Source organism: Callospermophilus lateralis, chromosome 2 (assembly GCF_048772815.1).
Source record: "Callospermophilus lateralis isolate mCalLat2 chromosome 2, mCalLat2.hap1, whole genome shotgun sequence".
NCBI lineage: Eukaryota > Metazoa > Chordata > Mammalia > Rodentia > Sciuridae > Callospermophilus > Callospermophilus lateralis.
Genome location: NC_135306.1, coordinates 26854941 through 26870295, shown reverse-complemented (window position 1 = coordinate 26870295; position 15355 = coordinate 26854941). Strand labels below are relative to the sequence as shown.

The following is a 15355-nucleotide window of genomic DNA, read 5'->3' as shown; positions in this document are numbered from 1 at the left end:
TCTGCAAGCCTAAAACTATTCTAAAATAAAAGTTTATTTAAATTTAAAAAAAAATAAAGAACTTTTATCTCAATCTCAGTCAAATCACAACTTTAGCATAAGCCTAGAGTCCAGCCATGTGACCCTAACTAAGCAACAACCAGTATTGAATGTCAGTCTAATTATAGTACCTGTTATCTTCAATGGTCGGGGGAAAAATCATAAAAGTTGAAACTGCAAGTCAAAATATGTAAAATTATCAAACATGAAACTAATAACATAGCACCATTTAGATGAGGTATTGTAGAAAATAGGAAATCATTGTAATGTCCTTGGTGAGGAACTGATATAGTAAAAGCAGCGGGTTAGGGATTGATTCTATCTGCAGTTTGCCAAATGGAATGATGTTGGAAAGAAATCTGAGGTAGGAGGATCAGCAAAGAGGCAGTACGTGGAATTTAAAAATAAAATTTCAACATTAACCCTGAATAAACAGAGCCTGTTGTGGAGACGGATGCCTCTGGAGATTTTAGCCTGACATCATTAGATAATTGAATCACTGAACTACTTCATATTCTCTTGTTCCATGTCTGAGCTCTCCTGGCACTGCCTGGTCAGACCTATCTGGTCACCTCTTGTCCTGCAGTGGCCCCATGCTTACTTGAAAGTCAAGCTGAGTCTACACTTCTTTCATTATTAACCCATCCTAATGAGTTTTTTAACAAGTTATTTTAAAAAAGAAAATTATCATTAAAAGAAAATTATCTCAAACTTATAAAAAAGCTGTTAAATAAGAATGGTTCACAGAACACCAGGTGATATAGAGTCACACCTATTGTTAAACATTCATTTTATTTCATTTGCATCTTCTTTTCCCATCTCTCTCTGCCTACCCCTCCCCCACTTTTGAATCACTTGAGCAGAATGTACATACATCGTGACCCTTCCATTCTAAATACTTCAATGTGTATTTCCTAAGATTCAGGATATCCTTCTGCAAAACCACAGTATCATTATTATCTTCAGTTAGTTTACTCAGTCACTGTTCCATGAATTGACCTTAACTATGGGAACACCCATTATCCTGGTCTGACTTGTCCCACGGCTAACTGAATTACAGGAGTGAAAAACCCAAAGTTTCGTTTGGATCTTTGAGAGTACCACAGAATCTTCAGAATAGCTTCAAATTTAATTCATAGTTCAGCCTCTAAAAATCTCTTTGTTAAAGAATAATGCTGATACCAATACTGATAAACCTGGCGCTAGCATTCCTTACCACGTGTCAGGCATTGTGCATTTAATCCTTAAAGGAACATACCATGATTATCTTCGTTTTATACCTGGGGAAGTGTAGACACAGATGTTAAATACCTTGACCACCAATACACAGCTGATAAGGAAGTAGTATCAAGCCTTGAACCCAGGCTCTCTCAGATATTCCTTTTATTTGTTAATCTGGGTATGTATGTGTGTATGTGTGTGCATTTAGCCTTCTTATATTTTGTAATGTCTAAAGATTATCCCACATTATTTCTGGTTACTGATTGATTCTCATTGTCATGTCCCCCTAGGAGAGAAGCATTCATTTGCTTGATGTGTTTGTTTTCAGCTAAAGAGAAGATGACTGGGTTCATGAGACCGGAAGGTTCTCCCACTCAGCAGCTGTGGAGCGTCTGAGGATGAAGAGCAGGATCTTATTACTTGAACAGAGGCATGCGACAAGGTTCCCCAGCCATGAACAGCCAAGTGGATTTGCTGCAGTGGGGCAGTCTAATAAATGATTAACCAGAAGCTTTGGTAATAATCTGTCTTGCAGCAGTGTCTTCAAACTTCTCTTCTAATCTTGTGCATGTTTAGAGATTCCATTCTAGATTCCACTAGATTCCATCTAGTGCCAGTACTGCTACAGTCTGCATCTGCAAGGGAATTCTCTTGGTGCAGGCTGGGTCTGTCCTCTTTGACTCTACTATTTATAGAGCTGATGTGGGTTAACAGCTATTATTTATTCAGGGCCTCTTCCAGGCCAAGCATTAGGATGAGTGCACTACATACATTTAGTCCTTACAACAGCTCTGTAAATTTGTGCCTATTATTTTCATTTTGCCCATAAGGAAATGGAGGCTCAGAGAGTTTGTGTGCTATGGTAAGATCACAAGGTTGCCAGGGTTAGTATTCAAATCAAGGCTCCTACACTTTAACACTCTGCTTTACTCATTATTGTTTCAGAGAAAATTACTCTACAATACCATCACAGGTATCACTTCCTCTCTGAGTAAGGGTGGGGATGGTGATGGATGTATGTGAGAAGTGTCTTCAAGGGAGCATCAGTGAGACAGTAGAGGTGCACAAGAATCACAGAGTGATATTCTAAACAAAATAATTCTTAATGTTCTTTTATGGCTTGAGTCAAATCCAGCCCCCAATCTATTTTTGTAAATAAAGTTTTATGGGAACACAGCCACACCCAATCCCTTATATACTGCTTATGGCTACTGTCTTCTATAGTGGCAGAGTTGCATAATTATAATAGAGACCATGAATAAAATATTTACTATATAGCCCTTTCAGAAAAACTTTACCAATTCCCAATTTAATGATTTTGGAAGAAAGTCATCCATTTTCATTAAGACCTTTTTCTTATTTTTTCCATTTGACTGAAAACTATTTAAAAATTTATGATGCTTAGATAATCCCTATATTCTAATGGATGTGGTGGTAGCGGTGGTGGAGTGGGGGTTGTGAGCTATAAGGATCTAACCAGGGAAAGGAAGGGGCTAGGGAGGGACCTGGGCCTCCTGGTCCCCCTAAACTCTTCATCCCAGATCCTCCCACTCACTTCCTTCCTATTCCTCCTGCCAAATTGTATCCTAAAATAACTTTTGGTTCATAAACATGTAAGTGGCTTCCCACATACTACTTGCTCAAATCCCAGCGCCTTGGTCAGGAATTCAAAGACCATGATAGTCTGATCTCTACTAATCTCTTTTCTCAACCCCCGCTCCCCCACTTTTCTTTTTAACCGTGAGGAAATCATGCCAAATTAATTTAAATTTAATATGTAAATTTATATATTTCAAAGCCAACTTGTCATCGATTCATTTTTATGAAAAACAGAAGAATAAATACAAATACATACTTACAGGTGTTTGTCCTAGTCTGTTTAAGCTGCTATTCCATGATAACATAGACTGTGTAGTTCATAAACAACAGAAGCTTATTTCTCGCAGTTCTGGACACCTGGAAGAGCTAGATCAAAGTGCTGGCAGCAGATTCAGTGTCTGGTCAGGCCCTGTTCTCTGATTCATAGACAGTACCTTCTTATTGCACCTCACGTGCTGGAGAGAGCCAGGGTCCTCCTGGGGCTTCCTTTCTTTCCATCCCATTCTTCAGGGCTCCACCCCCATGACCTAATCACCTCACAAAGACTCTTAATAGCGTCATTTTGTGGGTTAGGATTTCAACAAGTGAATTTTGACATAAATATTCAGACCGCAGCAATGCTATATTTGATAACATGAAACTAAGCTTAGATTTCACACCTGATACCTGATCTAAGCCAAAAGAAAATTATGAATGTATTAATCAGTTTCTACAGATGTTGTCCATTGTATTTTTTAAAAAATTCTAGCTGTTTTTAAAATTGTAATATCATGAGCTTTCTCTCACGTTGCTATGTGTTTTCTATAAAGATAACTTTTTATGTCTGCAGACTTTTCCATCTCATATATGTTCTAAAGTTTTCCTAACACTTCCCCAGCATTTGGCCATTGAAGGCTTCTCTCTCCATTCAATTAATTTCATCTCCTACTTTCATTGCTTGGAATTGTTCTCTCATCATTTTCTACCTCGGCTTGGAAAGGATCCTATTTCCCTTCCTGTCTGCTGCTAGGTCAAGGTGTAGCCTATGAGATGGGCGGAAATGGGCTACATTTTCTAATCAAAGAATATTACACCCTGTCTATCTTGCCCTTATAGTTCGTCCTGTCACCTTTCTGCCTCTGACTGTTTTGTCATGGAAAAGTACAGATTGACCTTCAGAATGAGAGAGGGATTTCAAGAGGCTTAATTTCCCAGGAAGTGCTGATATAGAACCATCTCAACCTGACAGCGAAGGCAGTGCAGTATCAAAGAACACACAGACACTATTATTTCCTGGTGCTATGTATTTAGGAGAGTGGTTTACTCCAGAAAATAACAATAGATATTTAACACATATTGCACATTTTCTGTATGTCTGGCATTAGTCTAAGAACTTTATATATATTAAGTCATTTATTCTCATAGTAATCATATCAAATGGACACTTTTAATACACTCATTTTATGAGAGAATGAGGTATGAAGAAGTTAAGAATTTGCTGAAGGCCACACAGTCAGAAAGTAGACTTGGGATTTGAATTCAAACACCCTGGCATCAGAGTCTGGGTCTCACCCAGTAAGTGCAGTGAAGCATGCACTCTGGCCCTTTATCTCCCCAGACCTCTAACATTTTAGAGAATAGGAAAAAGGAGAGGGGCATCTGAGCAATGATCCAATAGGGAGCCTGTTTTTCTGAGTTGGAGGGATCTGGCTTCTGGCCAGCATCCTGGGTGGATTTCCTTTCATGAGGAGATTGACAGATTTAATTTACTTTATTCATGATCATCCTCTGAACATGGTAAGTCCAGAGGTGTGTCTAAGGCCTAAGTAGAATATGTTAGAAATCTCTGAGCCTCCCAGAGCTTACTCATCTCAGTGTCCCCAGTGTCTAGAATAAACAGGCCATCATGCATGATGTTATGACACAGTAAAATCCTAATAGCTAGGGTTTAGTGAACTGGCCCTCTCAGGCCCTTCTCCAGGAAGCAGTGGGGCCTCTTCCAACGGAGTGAGGGTGAGGAGAAGAAATCTAGAGAGCCTTCCAAAGGTGAGTACAATTACATGGTCAAGTCTGAAAGGAAATAAATGTTTATTGACCTGAAGTTGGAAAAATAATGGAACCTCAAGGTTCAGAAAGATGTTAAAAGTTATCTCTACCAGTTACCCTTCTAGTGCCCATACCCCCTCGCCCCCAATGACAGCTCTAAGCAAATGCCCAGCCTCTGCTTGGATACCCAGACTGATGGGAATCTCACTTACCAAGCCATGTATTCCAGTTCTGTATGAATTTCTTAGAAAGTTAGACAATTTGTTGAATGGAAATCTGTCTTCTGAACTTCCCCCAGTCGGGTGAGATTCTACCTGTGGGATGGTAGACAACACGTCATCTCTGATGTCCACACAGCAGCCCTGGGGAGATTTGAAGTCAATGATTACATCTTCCCTGAGTTTTTCCTGTCAGGTTAAAGACTCGCGGGTGTTTGTGTCTCTTCTCACATGGTTTTCTGGCCCTTGGCCAATCAGGTTTGTTTCTAGTGATTGCTTCTCACTTGGCTTAGAGCTCTCCAAGTATGGAGCCAGACCACCCCATAGAGTGCGAGCCCACTTCAGGGCTGCACTGTTCTTTTCCTCCTAGAAGACCCTGTCCATAATGATGTCTAGGGTCAGAAATTAGTGCTCTAACTTCCCAGAGGTTCCAAGGCTTTGGAGAGAGTTTGGTCTTTCATCAGAAGAGGGCAGAAAACATAATTAGTTAGGTTTTTATGCTTGGGAAGAGAGGATCGTGGCAAATTTTTTGAATGATTACTATATTCCAGAAACTGTGCTAACCACTTAACAGGGATTATTTCATTTAATCCACTCAACAACCCTTGTACATGCTAGGGCTATGATTCCTACTTCACAACTGAAGAAAATAAGGCTTAGAGAAGCCTCAGGGTTTTCCCAGTCTGGGTAGTGTATACTAACACCCTTGCCAGATGTTAGCAGGGATAAAGATGTGGAGCTTCAAAAAGAGCAACATTTGGCTAGTGATGCTTCAGAAAAGTCAAGCACAGCAGTGAAAAGGGGAGCTGGGGTAAAACTAGATCTCCTGAGGCTCCAAAGACCCAAAGGGAGAAAGAACCACACAAGGGTGGCATAGAAGGACACGGTATACAGGAAGTAATGTAACTGCTGCTTACTAAATGCCAACTAAGCCAAGCATAAAACATACATAATCTCCTTTAATCCTCACAACAACCCTAAAAGGGAATTATGATCACTATGTTACAAATGAGGAAATTGAGGCTTAGTGAGGATAAGAGACTCATTGGTGTCCACATAGGTGGTAAGAAACAGTGTCTAGTTTTACGTGCAGACACATGACTCCATGCCAGTGACCCTAAACTAACATCCAAGGGGAAGACTGTTGGAGACACAGAAAGGAAAGAAATTTTTCTCCCACCAGATAGGGGATCCCAGAACTTATGAGGCAATTCAGGGCTATAGGCAATGCCTGCCTGGCACCCCTCAGAGTGACAGAGAACCTGGTCCTGGGAGGGGTTATCAGACATTAGCAGTGACAACTATGAGGTTATCCTGACTTTGAGTTTCCTTAGAAAGAGGTTCATGGGGCCCAGAAGCCTCATTCAAAAAAATTATGGCTAGAAATGCTACATCAGAATCAGAAAACTAAGGTTTTTGGGGGAGTAGGTGGGTACTGGGGATTGAACTCTGGGGCACTTGACCACTGAGCCACATCTCCAGCCCTATTTTTTATTTTGTATTTTCTTTAGAAACAGGGTTTCACTGAGTTGCTTAGTGCCTCACTTTTGCAGAAGCTGGCTTTGAACTCATGATCCTCCTATCTCAGCCTCCGGAGCCACTGGGATTAGAGGCGTGTGCCATTGAGCCTGGAGCAAACTAAGTATTGAAACAACATCTGTTTTTATTCCCCTGTAGTTTCTTTTTCCATTTTTTTTAAGCAATTTTACTTCTCTTAATTTAATAGTTTGCAAGCATTGGTGTGCATCAGAATCACCTGGAAGACTCGTTAAAAACAGATTACTGGAGCCCATCTCCAGAGTTTCTAATTCAGTTAGGGAAGAAATCTGAGAATTTGCACTTTGAAGTTAGCAAGTAATGCTGAGGCAGCTGCTACAGGGGACCCATTTAAGAACTAGTACTTTATTGATAAAACTATTTTTGAAAATTTCTATCTTGAAATGGTGAGTGCAGAAAAAGTAAAGGATTTGCCTATAGGCCAAAGACACTGAGAGTGGGTTGGGATACAGAGTTGGCCAATCTTGATGAGTGATTATGGTGAGAGACCCTATATGAACTGGGGAAGAAAGAAGTCACAGCCAGAAGGAAATAGCTGTTCCCGTATGGGAATAAGGAGAAGTAAGGGAGCCAGGATGAGTTTGGCAGTGGAACCAGACCAAAAGAGCCATAAATCTGATGAGGGCAGAAGTCACTTAGGGTAAAGCAATTGTCGAAATCTGCAGGCTCCTAGCTGGGCTGCAGGAGAGAACCGGAGGAGCTGGAGGCAAGGAGCCAGGGGTGAGCTCCTAGAGGATGAGCCTGTGACAGAGTCACATTTCAGCTGCGACTCACTGTCTCCCAAAGCCTCTCTCTTTCTCCTCCTGTGGTGGTGTCCATCAGTCATAAAGTGCCCAAGATTTGCCCTTTAATAGGACTGAGGTGAAACCCTGGCATCTGAAGAAGAAAGAATGGCATGGAATCCTCTTTCCTTCTCTTTGTGGGGGTCCAGGTGGCAAGCAAGGGCAGCACTGGGAACCATACAGTCAGTCTGGTGGTTTGACCTCTGATGCTCTTCATTTCCTAGTCTACATTTCTCTCTTGTAGGGAACTGACTCAGCCTCAGTGCACAGAGCATAGTGTGAAGATTAGTCTTTGCCACTGCAGCAATAGGTGAGTGGCTGGGCACCTGGCTGCTCTCACTGCTCCTGGTGGAATTGGAAAGATTTGGTTAGAAGGTTCACTTCCCTTGGTACCAAGACAGGTGGGGGCATCTCTCTGTAAGACTATATGCCACTTCTGCTTTCAGCTGACAGGAACAAAATTGTTCAGAGGCCCTTCCTGGATCCAGGCTTTCCAATTATTACCCACCTAGTCTGAACCAAATTCTTGTTTCCTGTTTGTGCCCTTCATCCCATTTCTTGTACATCTCAATGCAGATTTAAAAAGAATTAGTTGAGGAGCTGGGGTTGTGCCTCACCCGTAGAGAGCTTGCCTACCATGTGTGAGGCACTGGCTTCGACTCTAAGTACCACAAATAAATAAATAAAATAAATGGCCATTGACAACTAAAAATTATTTTTTAAGAAAGATTTTATTGAGTGCAGACTGTATGGCAGGCCCTGTGCTGAGGATACAGATATGGCTAAAAGAAGATTCGGCCCTCAAGGAAATCACAGTAGAGTTGGGGAGACTCATAGGTAGACATTTAGAGCACTGTAGAATAAATAGTTCCTCATACCTTCTCTCCGGCTTTTGTATCTGCTGTTGCTTCCCACTAGAATGCCCTTCCCCCAACTCTTGCATTACTCATTCTCCCACTTACTCAGGTCACTCCTGGGAGAAGCCTTCCCTGACCTCCCTATGGGAAACTGAACCCTCCCAATTCTTAAATCCTTTACTCCATGTAATTTTTCTATTTATCACTTATAATATCATTCAGACGTTAATTCTTTTTGTCAGCCTTCCACACAAAGATTGTAAGTTAATGGGAGCTGGACCTGAATTCTAGACTGAATTCTCAGTTTGCAAAACTGGTACACAATAGGTACTCCATACTTATTTCTCTTTAATGTATTCGTAAGTGATTGCCCAGTTCAACTTTTGAGCCTCTCAAGTCATCTAAAAGGAGGATGAGGTCTCCATGGGGAGAAACATTTTCAAGCTCACCTGCATTGCCCCCTCAGGACGGACTGAGCAGGTTCTAACTCCCTACCAATAACAAATGTATTTTACTCAGCACAAGCTATACAACGCACTTCATATACATGATCATCAATATTGAATGCAATATTCAATCCTCAGCGCAGCCTCTCTTATTTCACAGAAATTCAAACAGGCTCAGGGACAGTGACTTGCTAAAGATCATTCTCGCAGCAAGGAGCTGATGGAGACAGGCTCTCTTTGAAAGTTCTACTTGGCTCCCCAGCTCCTTATTAGTCCCATATCCACATTTCTGCTGCATCCCCATCCTAGCCCCTTTCCTGGTCTAGCCGGGGCTCGGAGGTCTCTCCCAGGCTTGTCAGTGTGGGGAGATGCTTCAGGTGCGCGTGGAATGTAGAGTGGACTGATCAATCTCCGGGACAGGGCTTTCCCTCCCGAGGGCCCGGCTTCTGGATGCCCAGTGGCCCATGGCAAGGCCAGCAGAACTCGCGCTCGCGGAATTAAAGGGATGGGGGAAGGGAGGAGAGGCTGCAGACTTGCTCGTGAGGGCGGACGCATCCCACTCCCTGCGGCGCAGACCCCAGGCACCTGAACTCCCGCGGCCCGGCCGCAGCGCGCAGGCGCGAACACTCCTCCCTCTCCCTCCCTCCTGCGGGCCGCCCTTTCACCCTGGCAACCGCTGCGCGGCGACGCGCGCGCGCCGGCTGGGCGCGGACGGGCGGGGCCGGGCGGCGCCGGTGCGGGCCGAGGCGGCTGCGGCGGCGGGTAGCGGTCTCGGCGTGGCCGGCCTTCTCCGCCTCCTCGCGCGGTTCCTGTGGCCGGCTCGAGCCAGCAGGCTTACTCCTCGCCATGGACTCCCAGAAGGTAAGCCGGGAGAGGAGCGCGGGGCCTCCGAGGCGGGGCGGGCCGGGCCGGCGATGGGTGGGCGGGGCGCTCTGGGCCCGGTGGGTGGTGGGCGCCGGCGCTCGGGGCTCCCGCGGCTGAAGGCGAGGCCGCTGGGCCTCCGTCCTGGACGCGAGCGAGCCGCGCTCGCGGGGTTGCAGGAGCCGCGCCCAGTGACCCCGGCTGGCCTCTTGATTCCCGAGAAGACGCCAGGAGCGGTCCCTGTCTTTCAATCACTTTCTGCAGCGCTGGGCCCCTTTTATTCCTGCCAGCGTGCTAGGGAGAATGTTTCCCGCCCCAGCAGATGTGGAATCAGGCACAGCCTGATTTGGGGGTCTCCCTGCTGACGCCGAGCTATTGCTCTTTCCTCGAACAAGTCCCCTTTTTTGGCACAATGCAAGCTCTTTAGGTCAGGGACCCAAACTCCTTTGTACCCCTCCCCTCCCCTTCCCGTGACTTGTTCATAAGCAGGTCACTGTTTGTTAATTGAGGGAAAAGACAGTTGTCAGGGTAGCCGCCCCACCCTCGTTGACCAATTGGTGTTGCTTGTCACAGTTACCTAGTTGTGGTTGTGGAATGTTTCATACTTTCAGAGTAAGTTGAGAAAAGCATATATAGAACTAGCCTTTTGACTTAAGTAAAAATGTTTAAACAACATAGTATGTCAAATGACAATTGAAAGTGAGTTTTTTTTAACATTTCGTCATAATCCTTGTATAGAAATTAACTGCCTGTTTCTCTTTATTATAGTGTAATTGAAATATAGTACAGTATAGGAAAGAAAAACAAGCATTATCAATAATGCAGCAGGGAAAAACAAGGACATATTTTAGAGACCATTCTTTTCTATTATTAGGTAGAAAACACGGGAAAAAAATAGAACAACTTTCTATGATTTTGCGTGATTTCACCTTCTTGAGAGTGGGGGGCATGAGAGAATAGTGCCATGTGTTAAACATTAACTGTTATAGTAGCTAACAGATGTGTATATTAACAAATGTGTTCATTATATGCATTTGTCTTGAAACCCAGTTGGATGTATTCAATTATTATTTCCAAGAATATTAGTAATTTTAAAAATTCCATATTATGTGTTTTGAATATGTATAAGTTTAAAACATTATCTCTGCCTAAATTTGTAAAATATCTCACAGCTTATTAGATAAAAGTCATATGATACTTGAGTGGACAGTAGCAGAGGTCAAATGAAAGAGTAAAGACTTGGGAAGTTCAGAGAATTGGGTTCCAGGGCACTATTTACTGTGATATGGAGCAAGTCATGCACTGGTGATTAATTTATTTTCTCATCTATTCTGTAAAAATAAAAGTATTTCATAGTGTTATTGTAAAAATTTGATAAAATAATCCCTTAAGAAACACACAGCATTTTAAAGTTTATGAAGAATTAGTCCTGAAAAATTCCATTTTTGTAGGAAAAAATTTGTTTTAATGTGGATCATCTTAATTATCAGGGACTGTATATTCCTTTTGAGGAATCAAAAGTTGGAGGTTATGACTCTTGCAAGGTCATGCTGCATGTTGATAAGTTATTTTGAACCTATCTGTTATCATTTCAGATTTATGTATTTATTTATTTACTTTTTGGTGTACCTAGAGGGTACCATGTGCAGTTTCTCAGAGATGGCAAAGAATTAGCTGTTTTTTTTATTATTGGTACTGATATGTCTTATTGAGGATAACTTTGAGAATCACTTCTCAATATTAGAAAATAAGTTAAATTTCATTGGTAGTATCAAGAGAATTTTTCTAATTTAAAAACACCCTGTTGTTTTATAGGTCACAAAGAGTATCTGGTATTCATGCTTGTGAACCATTTAATTGTTGAATTTAAGCTTCCTTTTCTCATAAACTACTGCAGAATCAATTACTTGCCTCAAATAGTAATGAACTAAACTGATTAATTTTTTTTCTCTTTAAATGAGACAGCAGTACACCCCAGCATGAGTTTAAGAGACTATTTCCTGTTATAAAATGTTTTTACAGTAGCAGTAATAGTACCTCATACTAACAGCAGTTAGTATGAGGAAAATGGGTGCTGCGAGTGGCAAAGGATGAGGATGCCCTGGATATATACCTGTTCATTGTAAGGTGTTGGGACTTGAACTCTTAAGTTATTAAGAAGATGACTCCGGAATCAGGTTTTTAGTGGTGCCTTTTATGGGCTATGTTAGCTTAGGTAATTTGTTCTTTGTTTCCATTTCCTCATCTATAAAAATTGAGATAATAGTTTTATACTTAATCCTCAAAGGGTTATTTAAGGATTGTGTTCATTTTTTAAAACCTCTTAACAGTGCCTAGCATAAATTAATACTGTTAGCTATTATTATTAATTTTATAATCCCAACCTCAAAATAACTTTGTTCTTTTCTGATTCAGTTTATACATCTTTAAAGCATGTTTTCTGTTTTTTTGTATTTGTAAGAAATTATTTGGTGGTGCAAAAGAAGGATTGTTAAATCCTAATTGAAAGAGGATTGGAAGTTCTGCCTCCTGTAATCTGACAATAAAGGTTAAGTTAACTGGACAGTCTTATAGAAGCTTGATGATGGCTAGTCAGCAAATGGATTAGCTTGACCAGCTGCTTTTTTGTCTGTGAAAATGACTTGGCCTTCAGTGTTTTGTTAGCAACAGATGCTCTGTATGAGAGGAGGAAGAAAATGTAATTGCCTTGGGTATGTAAGGCATACTGTTGGATATAGAAAACCACAGTATTATTTCCCAGAAAAAAACAAAGGGATTCTGTTTATATTGAGTTTCTGGGGCACTTTTGTGAACAGGATGTGTTATGGATAGGTGGCTTTGTTTGATGATCAAACCTTTTGATTATGTCTGTAAGAGGTTTTAAGATAAAATCCCAAAGGTTTCTTTACCCAAAGAAATGTGCATGTTCAAAGGAAACATTGAAACAAGACATTTGCACCTTTCTAAAACCTTGGAGATTGTAATTCAATAGTTTAAGTTAAATTTTTATGTAGCTCACTCATATTCATAGGAATCATTGTTTCTAGGAAAGATACTTTAGGAATAACTGAAAGGGTAGAAAGGATAGGGAAAGAGATCCTAGAGGAAGTAAGTTACCAAGAGCATACATTGTCATTTAGTTGTGCCAACTTTTTGTCTGTGTATTCTTAACTTCCTGTTCTGAAAAGGATAACGACAGGTGAGGCTTTACTGTATAAGACTGGACAAAGCAGTGAGGAGCTGTGGTGCATGCCTGAAATCCCAGTGACTCTGGAGGCTCAGACAGGAGGATTGCAAGCTCAAGGCCAACATCAACAACTTAGTGTGACACCCTGTCTCTAAGTAAATAAATAAATAGGATTATATATTGTAGCTCGGAGGTAAAGTACCCCTGGGTTAAATCCCTGGTACAAATATAAAAAATAAAAATCTGGACAAACCTAGACTGGGAGTTTGAATTAAGCAGAAATTTTAAAGCCCAACAATCTGCAGCAAGTAGCATATGTACTCTTGTCTTCTATATCCCAGTTTTCTCTTCTATCCTGATATTTTATTTATTTTTTGCCTTCACATTGAACCATAGCAATTCAGACATTCTCTCCAATCCAGATAATTAACCAGCCATACTATATTCCAAATACCTCTCAGTAAAAAAAAAAAAAAAGTTTCCTGGGGAAAAATTTTTGAGTATTGTTTTTTATCCAGTATTGTGGTAAACTGCTTTAAACTCTCACAATAGCTCTTATTTCTATTGCACAGATATGGAAAAATGAAGCTTAGAGAAAACAGCTAGCAAGTGGTATTTGGGCTCAAACCAGATCATTTTTCACAGCCCAAGCTTTTTCATTACTACCCTTGCTTGAACTCTTTGCTTTTAAATGCTGGTAGGATTAATTAAAACTGCTAAAATGTTAACAGGGATAAACTTGTACAAAGTAGTTGTTTTGTTTTCTAAGCTAGTTTAAGTCTAGTGAAAAATAGTTGGTAGGTGATATGGAATGTTATTTAAATTGAAACCAGGAATTTGCTCCTATTTGCTGCCCCATATAAGATCACTAGTTTTTCTGTAATGTATATCTATCTTCCTTCTCTGTAGCTCTTTCTTTTTTGAGGGTTGGTCTTAGCTTTCTAAAGCTGAATTGGGCAGTTTTTAAAATGAAATAGGGAACAGAATTTTTTCTTCTTTTTGTAGTTTTAACACAATGCTTTTTTTCAATGCTTGGCTGAATGTAAGCAGGATTATTCATGCAGCAAACACATATTGAATGTTTGCCATAGTGATGGATATTCCACTCTGACCTAGGGTAGACACTGTTGTGAAGTTGGTGCATTTGTATCCAGCCTTCTTTTGTATGTTTTCACTCTCAACATTTATTTCCAGTCTCAAGATTCTGATAGAATCTGAGTTTTTGATGTTTATTAACTGACAGTTGATTATATCTTGAATTTGTTTAAAAAAAAAAAAAAAAGCGGGGGGGGGGGGGTCAGCACAGCCAGTGTTTGCTATTCTGTTCCATTATAAATAATAAATGTTTATTGTAGGAAAATCGGAGATAGAGATAATTTAAAGTAAAAATCACCCATAATTCTGCCATCCAGAGATAATTACATTCAACATTTGTATTACAATCCAGTCTTTTTGTATGCATATAGAAACTTAAGCAATATGCATTATGATGCTATAATTTTTAACAGCTTGCCTTTGACATAATATCTCACAAACATTTTTCCATGTTAATACCATTGTACAGCACTTTCAGTGATTCAGCAGAATTTGTGTGGATGTATTACTAGATTTTATTTAATCATCACCCTTGTATATTGATCTCAACCTTTTTAAAATTTTTTTAATTTGTTTTAATTAGTTACACATGACAGTACAATGACCTTGACATATCATACATTTGAATCAGATGGGATATAATTTCTCATTTTTCTGAGTGTACAGGTTGCAGAATCATATTGGTCATGCAATCACATATGTACACACAGTAATAATAATGTCTATTTCATTCTACTGTCCTTCCTTTCCCCCATCCCCTCCCCTTCCCTCCCATCACTTCTCTCTACCTAATCTACGGTGATGCTATTTTTTTTCCTCACATTGTCATACATGTATTTTGTATAATGATGAGGGTCTCCTTCTACCTTCCATGCAATTCCCCTTCTCCCTCCCTTTCCCTCCCATTTCTCTTCCCTATCTAGAGAGAATCTTCTTCCCATGCTCTTCCGGGAAGAACAGCATTTTGAGTCACCTCCCCCCCTTATATCAGAGAAGACATTTGGCATTTGTTTTTTTGGGATTGGCTAACTTCACTTAGCATAATCTGCTTAATGCCATCCATTTCCCTGCGAATGCCATGATCTTGTTATTTTTTAGTGCTGAATAATATTCCATTGTGTATAAATGCCACATTTTTTTTTTCCATTCATCCACTGAAGGGCGTCTAGGTTGGCTCCACAGTCTAGCTATTGTGAATTGTGTTGCTATAAACATTGATGTGGCTGTGTCCCTGTAGTGTGCTGTTTTTAGGTCATTTGAGTATAGACCGAGAAAAGGAATAGCTGGGTCAAATGGTGGTTCCATTCCCAGCTTTCCAAGGAATCTCTATACTGCTTTCCAAATTGGCTGCACCAATTTCAAGTCCCCCTAGCAATGTATGAGTGTACCTTCCCCGCCCCCCACATCCTCGCCAGCACTTGTTGTTTGACTGCCATTCTTATTGGAGTGAGATGGTATCTTAGAGTAG

At 40.8% G+C, this 15355-nt stretch overlaps 2 protein-coding genes across 2 annotated transcripts in view; both read left to right on the top strand.

Moving 5' to 3' along the window:
- The window catches only part of Slc44a1 (solute carrier family 44 member 1), a 185292-nt gene extending 182174 nt beyond the window's left edge, over window positions 1-3118 (top strand). Inside the window, exon 16 of the mRNA XM_076845732.2 lies at window positions 1589-3118. Coding sequence (XP_076701847.1) covers window positions 1589-1603 — 15 coding nt within the window. The 3' untranslated portion in view covers window positions 1604-3118. The remainder of the gene's footprint in view (window positions 1-1588) is intronic.
- A 6337-nt stretch (window positions 3119-9455) lies between these two features.
- Window positions 9456-15355, top strand: part of Fsd1l (fibronectin type III and SPRY domain containing 1 like) — a 70020-nt gene continuing 64120 nt past the window's right edge. The window contains exon 1 of the mRNA XM_076845728.2: window positions 9456-9605. Coding sequence (XP_076701843.1) covers window positions 9591-9605 — 15 coding nt within the window. The 5' untranslated portion in view covers window positions 9456-9590. The remainder of the gene's footprint in view (window positions 9606-15355) is intronic.